The sequence below is a fragment of the Rhodotorula graminis genome, assembly GCF_001329695.1.
Source record: "Rhodotorula graminis WP1 unplaced genomic scaffold RHOBAscaffold_5, whole genome shotgun sequence".
NCBI lineage: Eukaryota > Fungi > Basidiomycota > Microbotryomycetes > Sporidiobolales > Sporidiobolaceae > Rhodotorula > Rhodotorula graminis.
Genome location: NW_017264932.1, coordinates 1403872 through 1416538, shown reverse-complemented (window position 1 = coordinate 1416538; position 12667 = coordinate 1403872). Strand labels below are relative to the sequence as shown.

General features: G+C 67.2%; 4 protein-coding genes across 4 annotated transcripts; 2 read left to right on the top strand and 2 right to left on the bottom strand.

The window, feature by feature from the left end:
* Positions 1-100: 100 nt before the first annotated feature.
* Positions 101-1523, bottom strand: RHOBADRAFT_53102 (uncharacterized protein; the record flags this gene model as incomplete). The annotated part of the gene is made up of 6 exons (XM_018416673.1): positions 101-308; positions 370-440; positions 506-741; positions 807-1108; positions 1194-1275; positions 1357-1523. 6 exons carry the CDS (start codon positions 1521-1523, stop codon positions 153-155), a joined length of 1014 nt encoding a protein of 337 aa, XP_018272167.1. The 3' UTR covers positions 101-152.
* A 261-nt stretch (positions 1524-1784) lies between these two features.
* Positions 1785-4319, bottom strand: RHOBADRAFT_53101 (uncharacterized protein; the record flags this gene model as incomplete). The annotated part of the gene is made up of 5 exons (XM_018416672.1): positions 1785-3684; positions 3759-3811; positions 3885-3969; positions 4035-4112; positions 4192-4319. The coding sequence occupies 5 exons, from the start codon at positions 4317-4319 to the stop codon at positions 1785-1787; spliced, it is 2244 nt and encodes a 747-aa protein (XP_018272166.1).
* Positions 4320-5565: 1246 nt separating this feature from the next.
* On the top strand, positions 5566-7932 carry RHOBADRAFT_53100 (uncharacterized protein; the record flags this gene model as incomplete). The annotated part of the gene is made up of 14 exons (XM_018416671.1): positions 5566-5758; positions 5830-5866; positions 5932-6032; positions 6090-6503; positions 6569-6864; positions 6939-7025; positions 7086-7096; positions 7166-7215; positions 7282-7300; positions 7362-7377; positions 7442-7458; positions 7530-7590; positions 7666-7757; positions 7846-7932. The coding sequence occupies 14 exons, from the start codon at positions 5566-5568 to the stop codon at positions 7877-7879; spliced, it is 1428 nt and encodes a 475-aa protein (XP_018272165.1). The 3' UTR covers positions 7880-7932.
* A 600-nt stretch (positions 7933-8532) lies between these two features.
* RHOBADRAFT_43553 (uncharacterized protein) lies at positions 8533-11779 on the top strand (the record flags this gene model as incomplete). Its single annotated transcript, XM_018414240.1, has 12 exons — positions 8533-8597; positions 8728-8740; positions 8905-8965; positions 9068-9210; positions 9297-9541; positions 9657-10371; positions 10528-10710; positions 10786-10876; positions 10953-11019; positions 11107-11392; positions 11503-11577; positions 11657-11779. The coding sequence occupies 12 exons, from the start codon at positions 8533-8535 to the stop codon at positions 11777-11779; spliced, it is 2067 nt and encodes a 688-aa protein (XP_018272164.1).
* Between the last annotated feature and the right edge of the window lie 888 nt (positions 11780-12667).

The window sequence follows — 12667 nt, the reverse complement described above, 5'->3', positions numbered from 1 at the left end:
CGAGGAGGAGGACATTATCTGCCGTCGAGTAGCGCTTTTCCCTGTGCAAAGCGCGAGTTGAACTCTTTCTTGTGCACTCTCTCTCGAGAAGCAGAAAGGATGAGAGACGACTAATGATGACAACAAGGGGGAGGAACTACAGCTGAGAGGATCTAGGCGAGCCGCGTGCCGAGGTCACTGAACGAGGGCGAGGTGAACCCGGGCGAGGTGGACGAGGGCGAGGGAGGAACGCGCTCGACCGTCGACGACCCTGCCATCGCGGTGAAAGCGAGTGCATCGACGACCGATTGTGCCTTGGCCGCGAGCTGCTGAAGGAAAGGAACGTGAGCGAGCGTCCTGATGAGGTGAAAGGGAAGGGTCACAGCTCACTCGTGCGCCTTCCTCGACGACAAACTCGTCTGCGGCGAGCTTGTACACGTCGGCGAGGTCTTTGACGGGCTCTGTGAGAGAGACAGAGTCAGGTCGGCGAGAAGAAGCGAGGCAAGAGGAGACAGGCGAGGCGCACCTGGCAGCTGATCCGGCTCCACGCCGACGAGTTCGAGCCAGTAGACCTGCGGCTCGAACGGGGGCATCTCCTCTCCCTCCTCGGCCTCCTGCACCTTGAACTCGTGGAGCGCCTTTTGCTCGCTGAGCGGCGGCGGCGGGCCGGGGAGGGCGACGTCGAGCTGGGCACACGCGAGGACGACGGCGGCTGCGGCGAGGACGGGCGGCGTGTACAGGAGGCACAGCGGGGCGGACAGCCTGCGGGTCGAGTCGAGGGTGAGTTTGTGTGGCCGAGGAAGAGAGCGGCGAGAAGGGGGACGCACGAGTCGTTGAGAATCATCCACGCGACTTTGGCCACCTTGTCGCCCACCTCCTGCTCGCCCTCGCCGACCCAGGCCTTTCTCGCGACCGACACGGCGATCCAGTGTGGGTGTCGGACCGTCAAGTCGAAGCACAGGACGCGCAGCATGGCCTCCTCGTGCGCGAGGACCTTCTGGCGCACGTCGTTTGCGCGGTGAGGGTCGGCGAGCTCGTTGGGGTCGAGGACCCACGAGAGGAGCGTTTTGAGCGATCGGGGCTCCTCCTCGGCTTTGCTCGCGAGGAAGATGGCGGCGGCGGCGGTGGCCTGCGCGAGCGAGGGAGGAGAGGTCAGTCGGGGCGGTGCAGGAGGAGGGAGAGGAGAGGGAGAGAGAGAGAGAGAGGGTGCGCACCTTGTGGTCCCAGTCCTGGAAGGTCTCACGCATGTAGAAGCGGTGCACAAAGGTCGCTGCTGCCGTGACGACGGCCTGGCCGCTGCGAGTCGGCGGGGGAGGGAGAGGAGAGGTCAGCTCTCACGGCCCCCGGAGCGAGCGCAGAGAGAGAGGGTGGACGCACAAGGTGCCCTTGTCTTTGCTCTTGTCGCGCATGTTCCACAGCTGGCGCACGGCCTCCTGGCGCAGTGCCCGCTCGCGCGAGAGGGGCATGCCCGCGCGAACTGATGGCGGCAGCGCGAGCTCGTCGCGCGAGTAGTACCACTGCGGCTCGGTCAAGGAGGCCACCATGTCGAGCTGCACCATCCTACACTCGCGCAGCCAGGGCACACAGTGAGCACAGAGAGGTGAGGGGTGAGGACGAGCCGCTTCCGCTCACTCCGAGTTGGCTCACCAGAGAGACAGGCGACGGCAGAGTGCGAGGGGAACCAAGCGTGTTGCACAGTAGACACTAGACACAGGGCACTGATCAAGCGAGAGAAGGACCGGGGGTATCAAGAGACTGCGAGAGAGAAAGAGGAAGAGGTCCGACCAGCGGAACCCGCCGCGCGGTCAGTACACCATGCCGCTCGACGCCTCGTGCTCCTGCTCGTGCGCGTGCGCCATCTGCTCGTCCTCCATCCGCTCGAGCAGCTTGGTCGTCATCGAGCTGAAGCTCGGCCGCTGCCCGGCCGGACCGACGCCCCCGAGCCCGCTCAGCGAGCCCTTGCGCGGCACCGACGACGGCGCCGGGAACTGGAAGCTCGACGCCGTCGGTGACCCGGGGCCACCGGCCGCAAAGTCGTCGTCGGCGAACGCGAACGCCGGCCGGACGGGCGAGCGGTGCACCTCGGACAGGCGGCGCTCGTGCGCGCTCGGCGCGGCCGACAGCGTCGACGACAGGCTCGACGACTCGCCCACGTTGCTGCTCGTCGCCGTCGGGCTCAGCTCGAGGCCGAGACCGATGACAGGGCTGCCCGTGTGCGAGTGCGAGTGCGAGTGGGCGTTGACGTGCGAGAGCGGGTGCGAGAGCGCCGGCGAGGCGGCCGCGACCGACGGCGACGGGTGGCCGTGCGACAGGAGCGGCGACGGGTGGCCCTGCGACATGTGCGGCGACGCCGACAGGAACGCCTGGCCCATCGTCGTGGCCGACGACGTCGAGCCCATGCTCGGGCCGGCCGCGACCGTGAGCGCCGGCGACGACGCGAGCGACGACAGCGGCGACGACAACGACGACGATGCGTGGTGCGTGTCGAGGTCAAGCGCGCCGACCGACGACGCGCGGCGGATGCGCAGGCCCGAGAAACGCGTCGCGGGCGAGTCGACGTGCGTCAGGGCCGGCGACGACAGCATGGCGTTGCCGTGGCCGTGCGACAACGACGACGACGACGGGTGCGGCGGCGGCGGCGCGAACGTCGTGTAGCTCGCGCGCTGCTGCGGCGGGTGCTGCGGGATGGGCGCCGACAACGAGCCCGGGTACATCGGGTACGACGAGGGCCCGTGCGGCGAGCCGAGGCCCGGGTGCGGCTGCTGCGGCGCCTGCGGGTACTCGCGGCGGAAACCCGGCTCGCGGTACTCGTGCGGGCTCGAGAACATCGAGACGCTGCCCTCGTACGGCGACTGCTGCGGCGACGGGAGGAAGTGCTGCTGAGGCGGCGCCTGGCGCGACGAGTGCTGGCGGTACGGGCGCGGCGGGTAGTGCTCGAGCTGCTGCTGCTGCACGTGGCGCCCGTGGCGCGGCGGCGGGTCGTCGTAGACGAGCTGGCGCGAGACCTGGCGGCGGCCCGGGATCGAGACGGTCGCGTTGCGCCGGCCGCGAGCGCCACTCGCGCCGCGCGTCGACCTCGTGACGGCCATGACGTCCGTCACGTCCGAGCCCTCGATGTAGTCGCCGTCGCCGTCGTCCTGCGCGTCGAGGCCCATCTCGTCGTCGTACACCTCCTCGTACACCTCGTCGTCGTACCGCGAGCGCAGGACGCGACGACGGCGCTCGCGCTCGAACCGCTCCGGGTTGGTCTGCGGCGGCGTGAGGTACGGGTGGGCGCCGTGGTGCGATACCGAGCGGTTCATCGGCGGCGCCTTGGGGAGCTTGCGCGCGACGGGCTTGCGCTCGCGCTCAAAGTAGCCGGGCGCCGACCAGGCGCCGGGCGACGCGTCGTGGCGGTGCTCGAGGTGCGGCGGGTACAACGACGACCTCGTCGGCCCGCTGTCGAGCTGGCGGCCCTGGTCGTCGTAGTACGAGTACGTCTCGCGCGGCGGCGCAAAGTGCATGCCGCCCTGCTGCTCGAGGCGCGGCGTCTGGTAGGCGTGCGCGCCGCCGTCGTCGGGCGTCTGCGGCGCCGACTCGTAGACGTACTCGAGCTCGTCGAGCGGGATGTCGTCAAAGTTGGCCGACGACACCGTCTCGGGGTTGTCGGCGTACTGGGTGTGGTTGCGGCGGATGTGCTTGGTCAAGGTCGTCTTGCGGCAGAAGCTGTGGAACGAGTCGAAGGAGTCAGTATGGTCGAGAGGGTGGCCCGGGACGCGAGGGGCGAGACGAGGACGCACGTTTTGCGGCAGTCGGCGACGAGGCACGCGTAAGGGCGTTGGCCCGTGTGGATCTGCGCGAGCAACCGAGTCAGACGCCGCACAAGAGAGAGAGAGAGAGTCAAAGAGAGGGAAAGAGGGACGCACACGACGGTGGCGAGCGAGACTGCTCGAGTCGCTGAACGCCTTGGTGCAAGGACCCCACCTGCAGACGTGCGGCCGCTCACCCGTGCTGCGTACAAGCAGGCTCGTCAGGACGGCTCGCTCGGAGGACAGGGAGGGAGAAGGAGGACGCACTGGGTACGCTCGTGAACCTTGAGCGCGCTGCGCTGGATGAAGTCGCGGCCGCATCCCTCGAACTCGCACGCCCACGGGCTGTTGACCGGGTCGGTGCATGCGCGGTCAGGTGGGTGCTCGGTAGGGAGAGAGAGGGAGAGAGCGAGAGCAGACGCACCGGACGCCCTTGTGGATGCGCTCGTGGCGCTCGAGGTCGCTCTTGCGCGCGAACGCCTTCTCGCACTCGAAGCTGCAGGCGAACGGGCGGATCGTGGCCGGCTCGTCAGAGTCGGAGACGACAGGCATGGTGAGCGAGGTTGGTGTGGGTCGGTGGTGGTCGAGGACGGTGTCGGGGGACCGGCCTGCTCGGGGGTAGAGAGGAGAGGGGACGGGAGGAGGGGGAGCGAGAGGGAGAGAGAGGGCGTGAGCGAGGGGTGCCGAGGGACGACGAACGCGCGCTTGGGCCACGTACCGATGCAGACGAGCTGGCGAACGGGGGCCGGGAGAACGTGGTCGGCTAGCGCGCGATGAGGCGGTGAACGGCCGGCGAACAGGAGAAGGCGAACGGCGCTCGGGGTGGTGGAGCGGAGGCAGTACGGCGACGGCGAGCAAGACGAGAGGCCGGCTCTCTTGAAAGTGCAGCTGGGCGAGGGTGGGAAAGAGGAGGACGAGAGGGAGGGAGCTGAGCGAGGAAACGGGGAGAGCGCAGAGGTGGAGCCCACAAAGGCGCGCGTACCGCACGGCCCTCGTCCTCGTCGTCGCCGCAAGAAAGGAGCCCGCTCCTGTGCGCTTCTGAGACTCGCACCATCCGGCTCGCCCGGCCGCGATCGTACAGTGCGCGCAGACCGTTGTCCGTCCGCGGGAGAAAGGGAGCGCGTGCACACAGCTTGAACGGAACAAAGGGCTCGTGCGCGTCGAGCGCTTTGTTCGCTCTTCGACGAGGAGGCGTCTGCGCACTGCAGCGAGCAGCAACGTGCTCCATCGTGCGACGACGAGCTGCCGCTCCAGCGATGTCCGCCGCGCCAGCTGAGGAGAGCACACCTCCACCGGCTGCCGGCCGCCCGGCTAGCTGCTAGCGCGATCTCGTCTGCTTATCGACGAGCACCGCCTGGCCGTCGGCGAGCGCTCGTGGCGAGAGGGGCGGACGCAGAGGCGGACGACGCGCCATCTTCGCTCGCGGCTCTCCTCCTCCCCCGCATACACTCGCCGGTGGCTACCGCTCACCCTGCTGAGCACAACGGTGCACGCGCTAGACCGCACCGGCTCGCGCGCGCGCACCTGCGCCGCCCCTCCCACGCCGCCTCGTCGTCCAGCAGCTCCAGCCAACTCGTCCCGCCTTCTCCACCTCCCACCGCTCCCTTGCGTGCTCGATGAGCCGTGCGACCTAGCCTGCTCGGCTGTAGCAGTATACACAGCGGCGGCGGACCCTCTTGCCGAGGAAATGGCGAGACGACCTCCTCGTCGCTCGGCCGTGTCGCCGACTCGCGTCTGCCCCTCGCTGGCGAGCTCTTGTGCGCACTGCTGCTCCAACCGCTCCAGCAGCCTGTCGAGCATGGGCACAGCTGCCCTCGCCACGGTACCGGGCCTGCTCGTCTCGCCCGCCGCATCCCAGCTCGCCCCTCCTCCGCCTCGAGCCAGCTTCGCCTCGCCTCATCAGTCAACGTGCCCCGTTCTCGCTTCTGCCACTCGCACAAGGGCTCGACGAGGCGACTACGGCGACTTTGGCCCAGGCGATTATGGCTGGGGTGGGTCCTCTGTTCTCACTTTGCCTCTCTCTCGACCGAGCAGAGCTGACCTCGTCTCGTCGCCTGCGCAGGCACCGACGTCGTCACGACGACGCTCACGACTCACGTGTGCGTCCGCCTTTCCCTCGACGAGGAGGACGAGCACGAGCAGGGACTGACGGGCGCGCACGCAGGACCGACCACGATCCCGAGGTCACGACGACTGTTTGGACGACTTTGGGCGTCCCGGCGAGCGAGACGACGGGCAGCGTCGTCTGGGTCACGGTCTATGAAGGTGCGCTCCTCACCATGTGCCTCATAAGAAAAAGGGACTGACGGCGCGCCCCTGCAGGTCCGTCGACGACCCTCACCCTCACGCCGCAAGTCGTCACCGCCACGGTCTTCCCGACCTCGACCTCGCTCGCCACGTCGACCATCGTCGAAGCGCGCACGACCTACGAGACGCAGACGACGCTCACGACCGCGACCGTGCCCGCCTTGTCGACAACCGTCGCAGGCCCTTCCTCGTCCAGCTCGTCCGAAACGCTCCCGACCACGCCGCCGCCGTGGCTCACCCTGTCATCGACCGCGACCCCGACTACTTCGGCAACCACTCGTACACGGTCAACGTCGAGCGCCGCCAACCCGTCGGCGCCAGCGGCGCCGGCAGAGGCGGACTGCCAGCCGGGCGACGAGAACGAGCGCGAGCCTGGGCTGTTCAACCTGACCAAGGAGCAGGCCTTGACTCTCTTCGTCGCCGGCATCTGTGCGTCCTCTGTCGCTCCCCTCGACGCCAGTACCGTCACTCATGGTTGCCCTCGCTCGTCGCAGACGCTCTCGGCATCCTCATCTCGTGGAACCTGTTCGGGATCCGCCACCTCCTGTACCCGTTCAAGTCGTTCACAGCCCTCGTCCACGAGTCGGGACACGTCGTCGGCATCCTCGTCTCGGGCCAGCCGCTTCACCGGTGCACGATCGACCCGAACGTCGGCGGTGCGACCAACACGGTGCCTGGGAGGACGCTGCGCGCGCCAGGCCTGTACGGCGGGCAGGTGACGTCGGTCGTCTTCGGCGGGCTCGCCGTCTTCGCCGGGTTCAGCACGCTTGCGAGCAAGTACGCCTCGTTGGTGCGTCGCTCGGACCTCCTCTTCCTCCTTCCTCCCTGTCTTCCCGGCCTCGACTCACGCTCGGCCGCCCGCAGGTTGTCATGGCCCTGTGGCTCCCCGTCATCGGCCTGCAGGCCAACATCCTGAGCATGCTCGTGTGCGTGTGGCCCCTCGCGCTCTTGGTGCGTCCCTCTCGCCCTCTCGTCTCGAGGATTGCCTCACCGAGCCTATCTCTTTTCCAGATCGCGATCTGGTGCGACCTCTCTTCTCTCGTACTCTCTGTCTTTCCGACGCCCGACGACTGATTCTCATCCCCGAGCAGGTTCATCGAGAGTGCGCGCGGCCTCCGATTCTACATCCTCTTCCTCGGCGGTGCGCCCTCTCCCATCTTCTCTCTCTGCCCGGGGTCCAGAATGATTGACTCTGTACCTCTCGCAGTCCTGAGCACCTTCTACATGTGCGTCCACGACGTCCTGCTCAACCCGTGCCGAGAACTGACCCTCCCGACCGACTCGCAGCGTCTGGGACACGATGGTGCGCCCTCGATTTCCCTCCTCTCGTCCCTTAAACCCGTCTTGACTCTCTCTCGTACACGCAGGACGACTTTCTGCACCGGTGAGGCGCTCAGCTACAGCGACGACCCTCTGTCGACGTCGCTGACCTCGCTCGCCGCACGGTCCTCGCAGGAAGCGGAACGAGTGCTGCGTCGTCATGCTCGAGTCGAACACGGCCGTCCCAGCTTTTGTCGTACGTCCTCGCTCTCTCTCTCTCGCGCCCCGAGCCCATCGACCGCACACTGACCGCCCTCGTGGCACGCCGCAGTGGTTCCTCGTCTGGCTCGCCATCTCGTGCGTCGTCGTCGTCGGCTGCATCCTCGGCGCCCTCGCGCTCTTCCGACAGACCGAGCACGGGATGTGCGTCTCCTCTCTCGACCCTCGTCCCCTCTCGAAGCGGTAGAGCCGGCCGAACGTGGACCTGACGGGCCAGTCATCCGCCGCGCAGGTACTGCGAGGGCCAGACGTTCGCGCCGACGTAGCCTTGACCGGCAGCAATGTATGACGGCGTCGTCCGTCCTTCATCGAGCGCAGCCGGCGGCGAGAGCGGGTCTCGAGAGCACGTTGGGGCGGCACGACCGAGAGGTGGGTGGCCGCCGCCTGGCAGTCGCGGTGGAGCTGCAGTTCGCGCGATAAGCCTGCGAGCTCGGTGCGGGCCTCGAGGGGCAGGTGGCGAGGTGGCGGAAGGAGTGGTTGGAGCGGACGAGGGCGACGAAGGTGGAAGATGCCATGACGACGACGAGGGGGCGAGGCGAGCTTGGGAGCTCTACCCGCTCGAGCTGCGGTCCGAGGGCGAGGCTGAGCGGGCACAGCGAGAGTGGCCAGCGAGCTGCAGGTCCAGCTGGACTGTGCGCGAGCGAGAGGCGAAGCGCGGGGACCGAGCAGTCCGTCGTCGTCGCCAAGTTGCGCCCGCTCGTCCTCGCTCTCCTCTCCCTCCCTCCACCCTCCACCCTACTTCTCGTGAGCCCGCCTGTCCTCGCCCGACGCACCTGTACAGCCGCTGACACTCGGCCCATCCCTTCCCACCCTCCGCCTGTCGCAACTCGCCCTCTCTTCGTCACTCCGCCGTCCCTCGGTCTGCCACCACCTTCCCTCGCTCGCCTCCCTGCGGATCCGCCACCAGATCCAGCCCATCATGCCTTTCCAGCCCAACCAGGACGACGTCAAGGCGATCAACACGATCCGCACCCTCGCCCTCGAGTGAGTCGCCTCGGTCGCCTCTCTCCCCCAGCCCGCGCCCGCTCGTCTCTCGCCCGAAGCGAGGACGATCTCGGCGGATTCCCCCCGCCCGAGTTCCTGCGCTGACTGCGGCCTTCCTCCCACTCTACAGCACGGTCAACAAGGTGCGCCCAGCCGTCGTCGAGCTCTCGCACGAGATGGCATCGCTGACCCACCTCTCCGACTCCGCATTTCCCCTCGTCCCTCTCCACCCTCGTCCCGCCTCGATGCCCGTCATCCGCCAACCTTTTCCTCTCGCCTTCCCCGTCGTCGACCACCACGCACACAGGCCAACTCGGGTCACCCGGGCGCGCCCATGGGCATGGCTCCGGCCGCCCACGTCCTCTTCTGTGCGTCTCCCTCCCTCTCGCTCTTTCTCGTGCAGGGCTCCTCCCGAGCCCTTTGCGAGATGTGGCAGAGCGGGTCCGCTGACTCTCCCCCACCGTCGAAAGCGCGCTTCTTCAACTGCAACCCGAAGAACGCCCAGTGGCTCAACCGCGACCGCTTCGTCCTGTCGAACGGCCACGCCTGCGCGCTCCAGTACTCGCTCCTCCACCTCCTCGGGTACAAGGTCTCGATCGAGGACCTCAAGAAGGTGCGCCCCAGCTCTTGAACCCGTCGCCTTCCCGCCCCCTCCCTCGAGACCTCGTCGACTGACTCTTCCTCCTTCGCGCCCTGCAGTTCCGCCAGCTCGACTCGATCACCCCGGGCCACCCTGAGCTCGGCGTCACTGAGGGCATCGAGGTCACGACCGGCCCGCTCGGCCAGGGCTTTGCCAACGCCGTCGGCCTCGCCATCGCCCAGGCCCACCTCGGCGCCACCTTCAACAAGGACAACTTCTCGATCTTCGACAACTACACCTACATGTTCACCGGCGACGGTTGCCTGATGGAGGGTGTCGCGTCCGAGGCGGCGTCGCTCGCTGGGTGCGTCCTCGTTGCCCTCGTCCTGGTCGACGCGCTCGAGCCCTCTCCTCGGCTCGAGCGTGCGCCCTGACGGGCCTCCGCCAGGCGCACTGACACTTCCTCTCGCCACCTACAGTCACCTCCAGCTCGGCAACCTCATCGCCGTGTACGACGACAACCAGATCTCGATCGACGGCTCGACCGCGATCGCGTTCACCGAGGACGTCGGCAAGCGCTTCGAGTCGTACGACTGGCAGGTCATCACGGTCGAGGACGGCAACGACGACCTCGAGGGCATCTACAAGGCGATCGAGCAGGCGCGCGCCGAGAAGAACAAGCCGTCGCTCATCCGCCTCAAGACGACGATCGGCTTTGGCTCGCGCGACCAGGGCACGCACGGCGTCCACGGCAACCCGCTCAAGGCCGACGACACGGTCGAGATCAAGAAGAAGTTTGGTTTCAACCCGGAGGAGTTCTTCGTCGTCCCGGACGAGACGAAGAAGATCTACGCCGACATTGCCCAGCGCGGCGCCGAGGCCGAGGCCAAGTGGCAGAAGTCGTTCGACGAGTACAAGGGCAAGTACGCCGACGAGGCGGCCGACATCGAGCGCCGCGTCGCGGGCAAGCTCCCGCAGGGCTGGGAGAAGGCGCTGCCCGAGTTCAAGCCGACCGACGACGCCGTCGCGTCGCGCAAGCTGTCCGAGGTCCTCCTCGCCAAGCTGTCGACCGTCATCCCCGAGCTCGTGTCGGGCTCGGCCGACCTCACGCCGTCCAACCTCACGCGCTGGAAGAACGCCGTCGACTTCCAGCCCAAGGCCAACGGCCTCGGCGACTACACCGGCCGCTACATCGTGCGTCGCACGCTCTCTCTACCTCTCTCTCTCGCTCTCCTTCGCCCGTGCGACGAGCGAGAGTGAGCAGCAAGACTGAGCGCTAACCTCGTCGTCGTCGTCCCTCCCTTCCCCTTCCTCCCCCTCCTCCTTCGCCCGCTTCTCTCTCTCTCGCAGCGCTACGGTGTCCGCGAGCACGGCATGGGCGCCATCGCCAACGGCATTGCCGCGTACGGCGCCAACCTCATGATCCCGGCGATCGGCACCTTCCTCAACTTTGTCTCGTACGCCGCCGGCGCCGTCCGCCTCTCGGCCCTCTCGCACCAGCGCGTCATCTGGGTCGCCACCCACGACTCGATTGTGCGTCCCACGTCTCTCTGGACTCCTCCCTGAGCCTCTGGAGCCCTCACTGACCCTCGGAATCGTCCTGATCAGGGCCTCGGCGAGGACGGCCCGACGCACCAGCCGATCGAGACCGTCGCACACTTCCGCGCTCTCCCCAACTGCAACGTCTGGCGCCCTGCTGGTGCGTCCCCTCTCTCTGCACGTCGTCGTCGTCGCTCGTCGTCGCAAAGTGACTGACTCGCTCTCGACCTTCTCAGACGGTAACGAGACCTCGGCCTCGTACTACATGGCCCTTACCTCGACCCACACCCCGAGCATCCTCGCGTGCGTCCCCTCTCTCTCTCATCGTCTCGTCGTCTCGATGCCTCGTCGTCGTCGTCGTCGTCACTGACTCGCGACCTTCCTCCGCAGGCTCACCCGCCAGAACCTCCCTCAGCTCGAGGGCTCGTCGATCGAGAAGGCGAACAAGGGTGGCTACACGCTCGTCGAGGTCGACGGCAAGGCCGACGTCACCTTTGTCGCGACCGGCTCCGAGGTCGCCATCGCCGTCGAGGCCGCCGAGCTCCTCGGCAAGCAGGGCGTCAAGGCCCGCGTCGCGTCGCTTCCCTGCTGGGAGGTCTTCCGCTCGCAGTCGTCGGACTACAAGCTGTCGGTCCTGCCGGACGGCGCCCCGATCGTCTCGGTCGAGGCCTACACCGTGCGTCCCCCTCTCCCTTTCTCTCCCTTTCTTTCTCCTTCCCCTTCTTGCCTCGCCCTCTCCCTCCCCTACACGAGCCTGCCTGACTCGTCTGCTCCCTCCCTGCGCAGACCATGGGCTGGGCCGAGTTCTCGCACGCCCACTGCGGTATCGACACCTTCGGCGCTTCTGCCCCGGCCGGCCAGGTGCGTCGGCTCCCCCTTCCCCTCCCGTGCCTCTCTCTCCTGTCCCCCTTACTGACACTCTCTCGTCGTCGTCATGCAGGTCTACAAGAAGTTCGGCCTCACCGGCGAGGCCGTCGCGAAGCGCGCCCAGAAGGCGATCGACTACTTCCAGAAGCTCGGCCACCCGGTCTACTCGCCCCTCTCGCACCAGCTCGCCCTCTAAGCGAGTCTCCCCTTGTCCCCCTCGCCCTCCTGTAGAGATCTCCCCTCGCCTCCCTCCCTCCCTCGTTCGTCTCCTCGTAGCCTCGAGGCATGAAAATCATCGAGTTTGTGACTTCTCTGTGCGAGGACCGTAAATGAAAGCGAGAACAGAAGAGTGCAGCTGTGCGAGAGAACGTGAGCGAGTACGAGCGACTCTGTCGTCGGCGACGAAGAGAAATCGGGGGAAGGGCGTCGTGTTGTCCGCTGCAGCCACTTTTTCCTGCCCTTACTGCTGCAGGGCGTCCTCTCGAGCTTTCTTGGCACCCTGAGAGAGCGCCTCACTCGAACAAGAGGAGTTGACGGAGGGAGACTCGTTCTCGTCACGACGCGCTGATGAAGGTTTACTGCATCGCGCACGGCTCGCCGAGCTTTGCAGCTTGTTGCCGGTGCTCTCAGATGCCTACTGACTGGATTCGTCGGAAGAGCAGCCCGCAGAGCGCGAGGTCGGCTTTGACGATGCGCCCGCTCGCCGTCGCTCGGCGGCAACTGGCGGCGGCTCGCTCTCTAGCGTCGTCTCGAAGCTTTTGAGCCCAGTGACGCCTCGTACATGCGTCTTGTCAGGCTCAGAGCGGAAAGACCCGGTCGTTCGACGAGCTGCGAGGCTCCAGAAGCCGCGAGCCGGCAACTTGAGAAGGTCACAGCGGTGCTGCTCGCCCGCCGTTCGCGTGACGCAGCAGCTCGCGCAGCATGCTGTCCGACTCTCCAGTAAAGCCGAAAGCCCGCGACGAGAGCGAGACGAGCTAGCCAGTCGCGCTCCCTGTGCCTTCTCGAATCGCTCTCGAGCCTTACATTTCTCGCGAAAAGGGCGGGCGACGACGACGTCGTTGCAGAGCATGACGTGCTGCCGTTG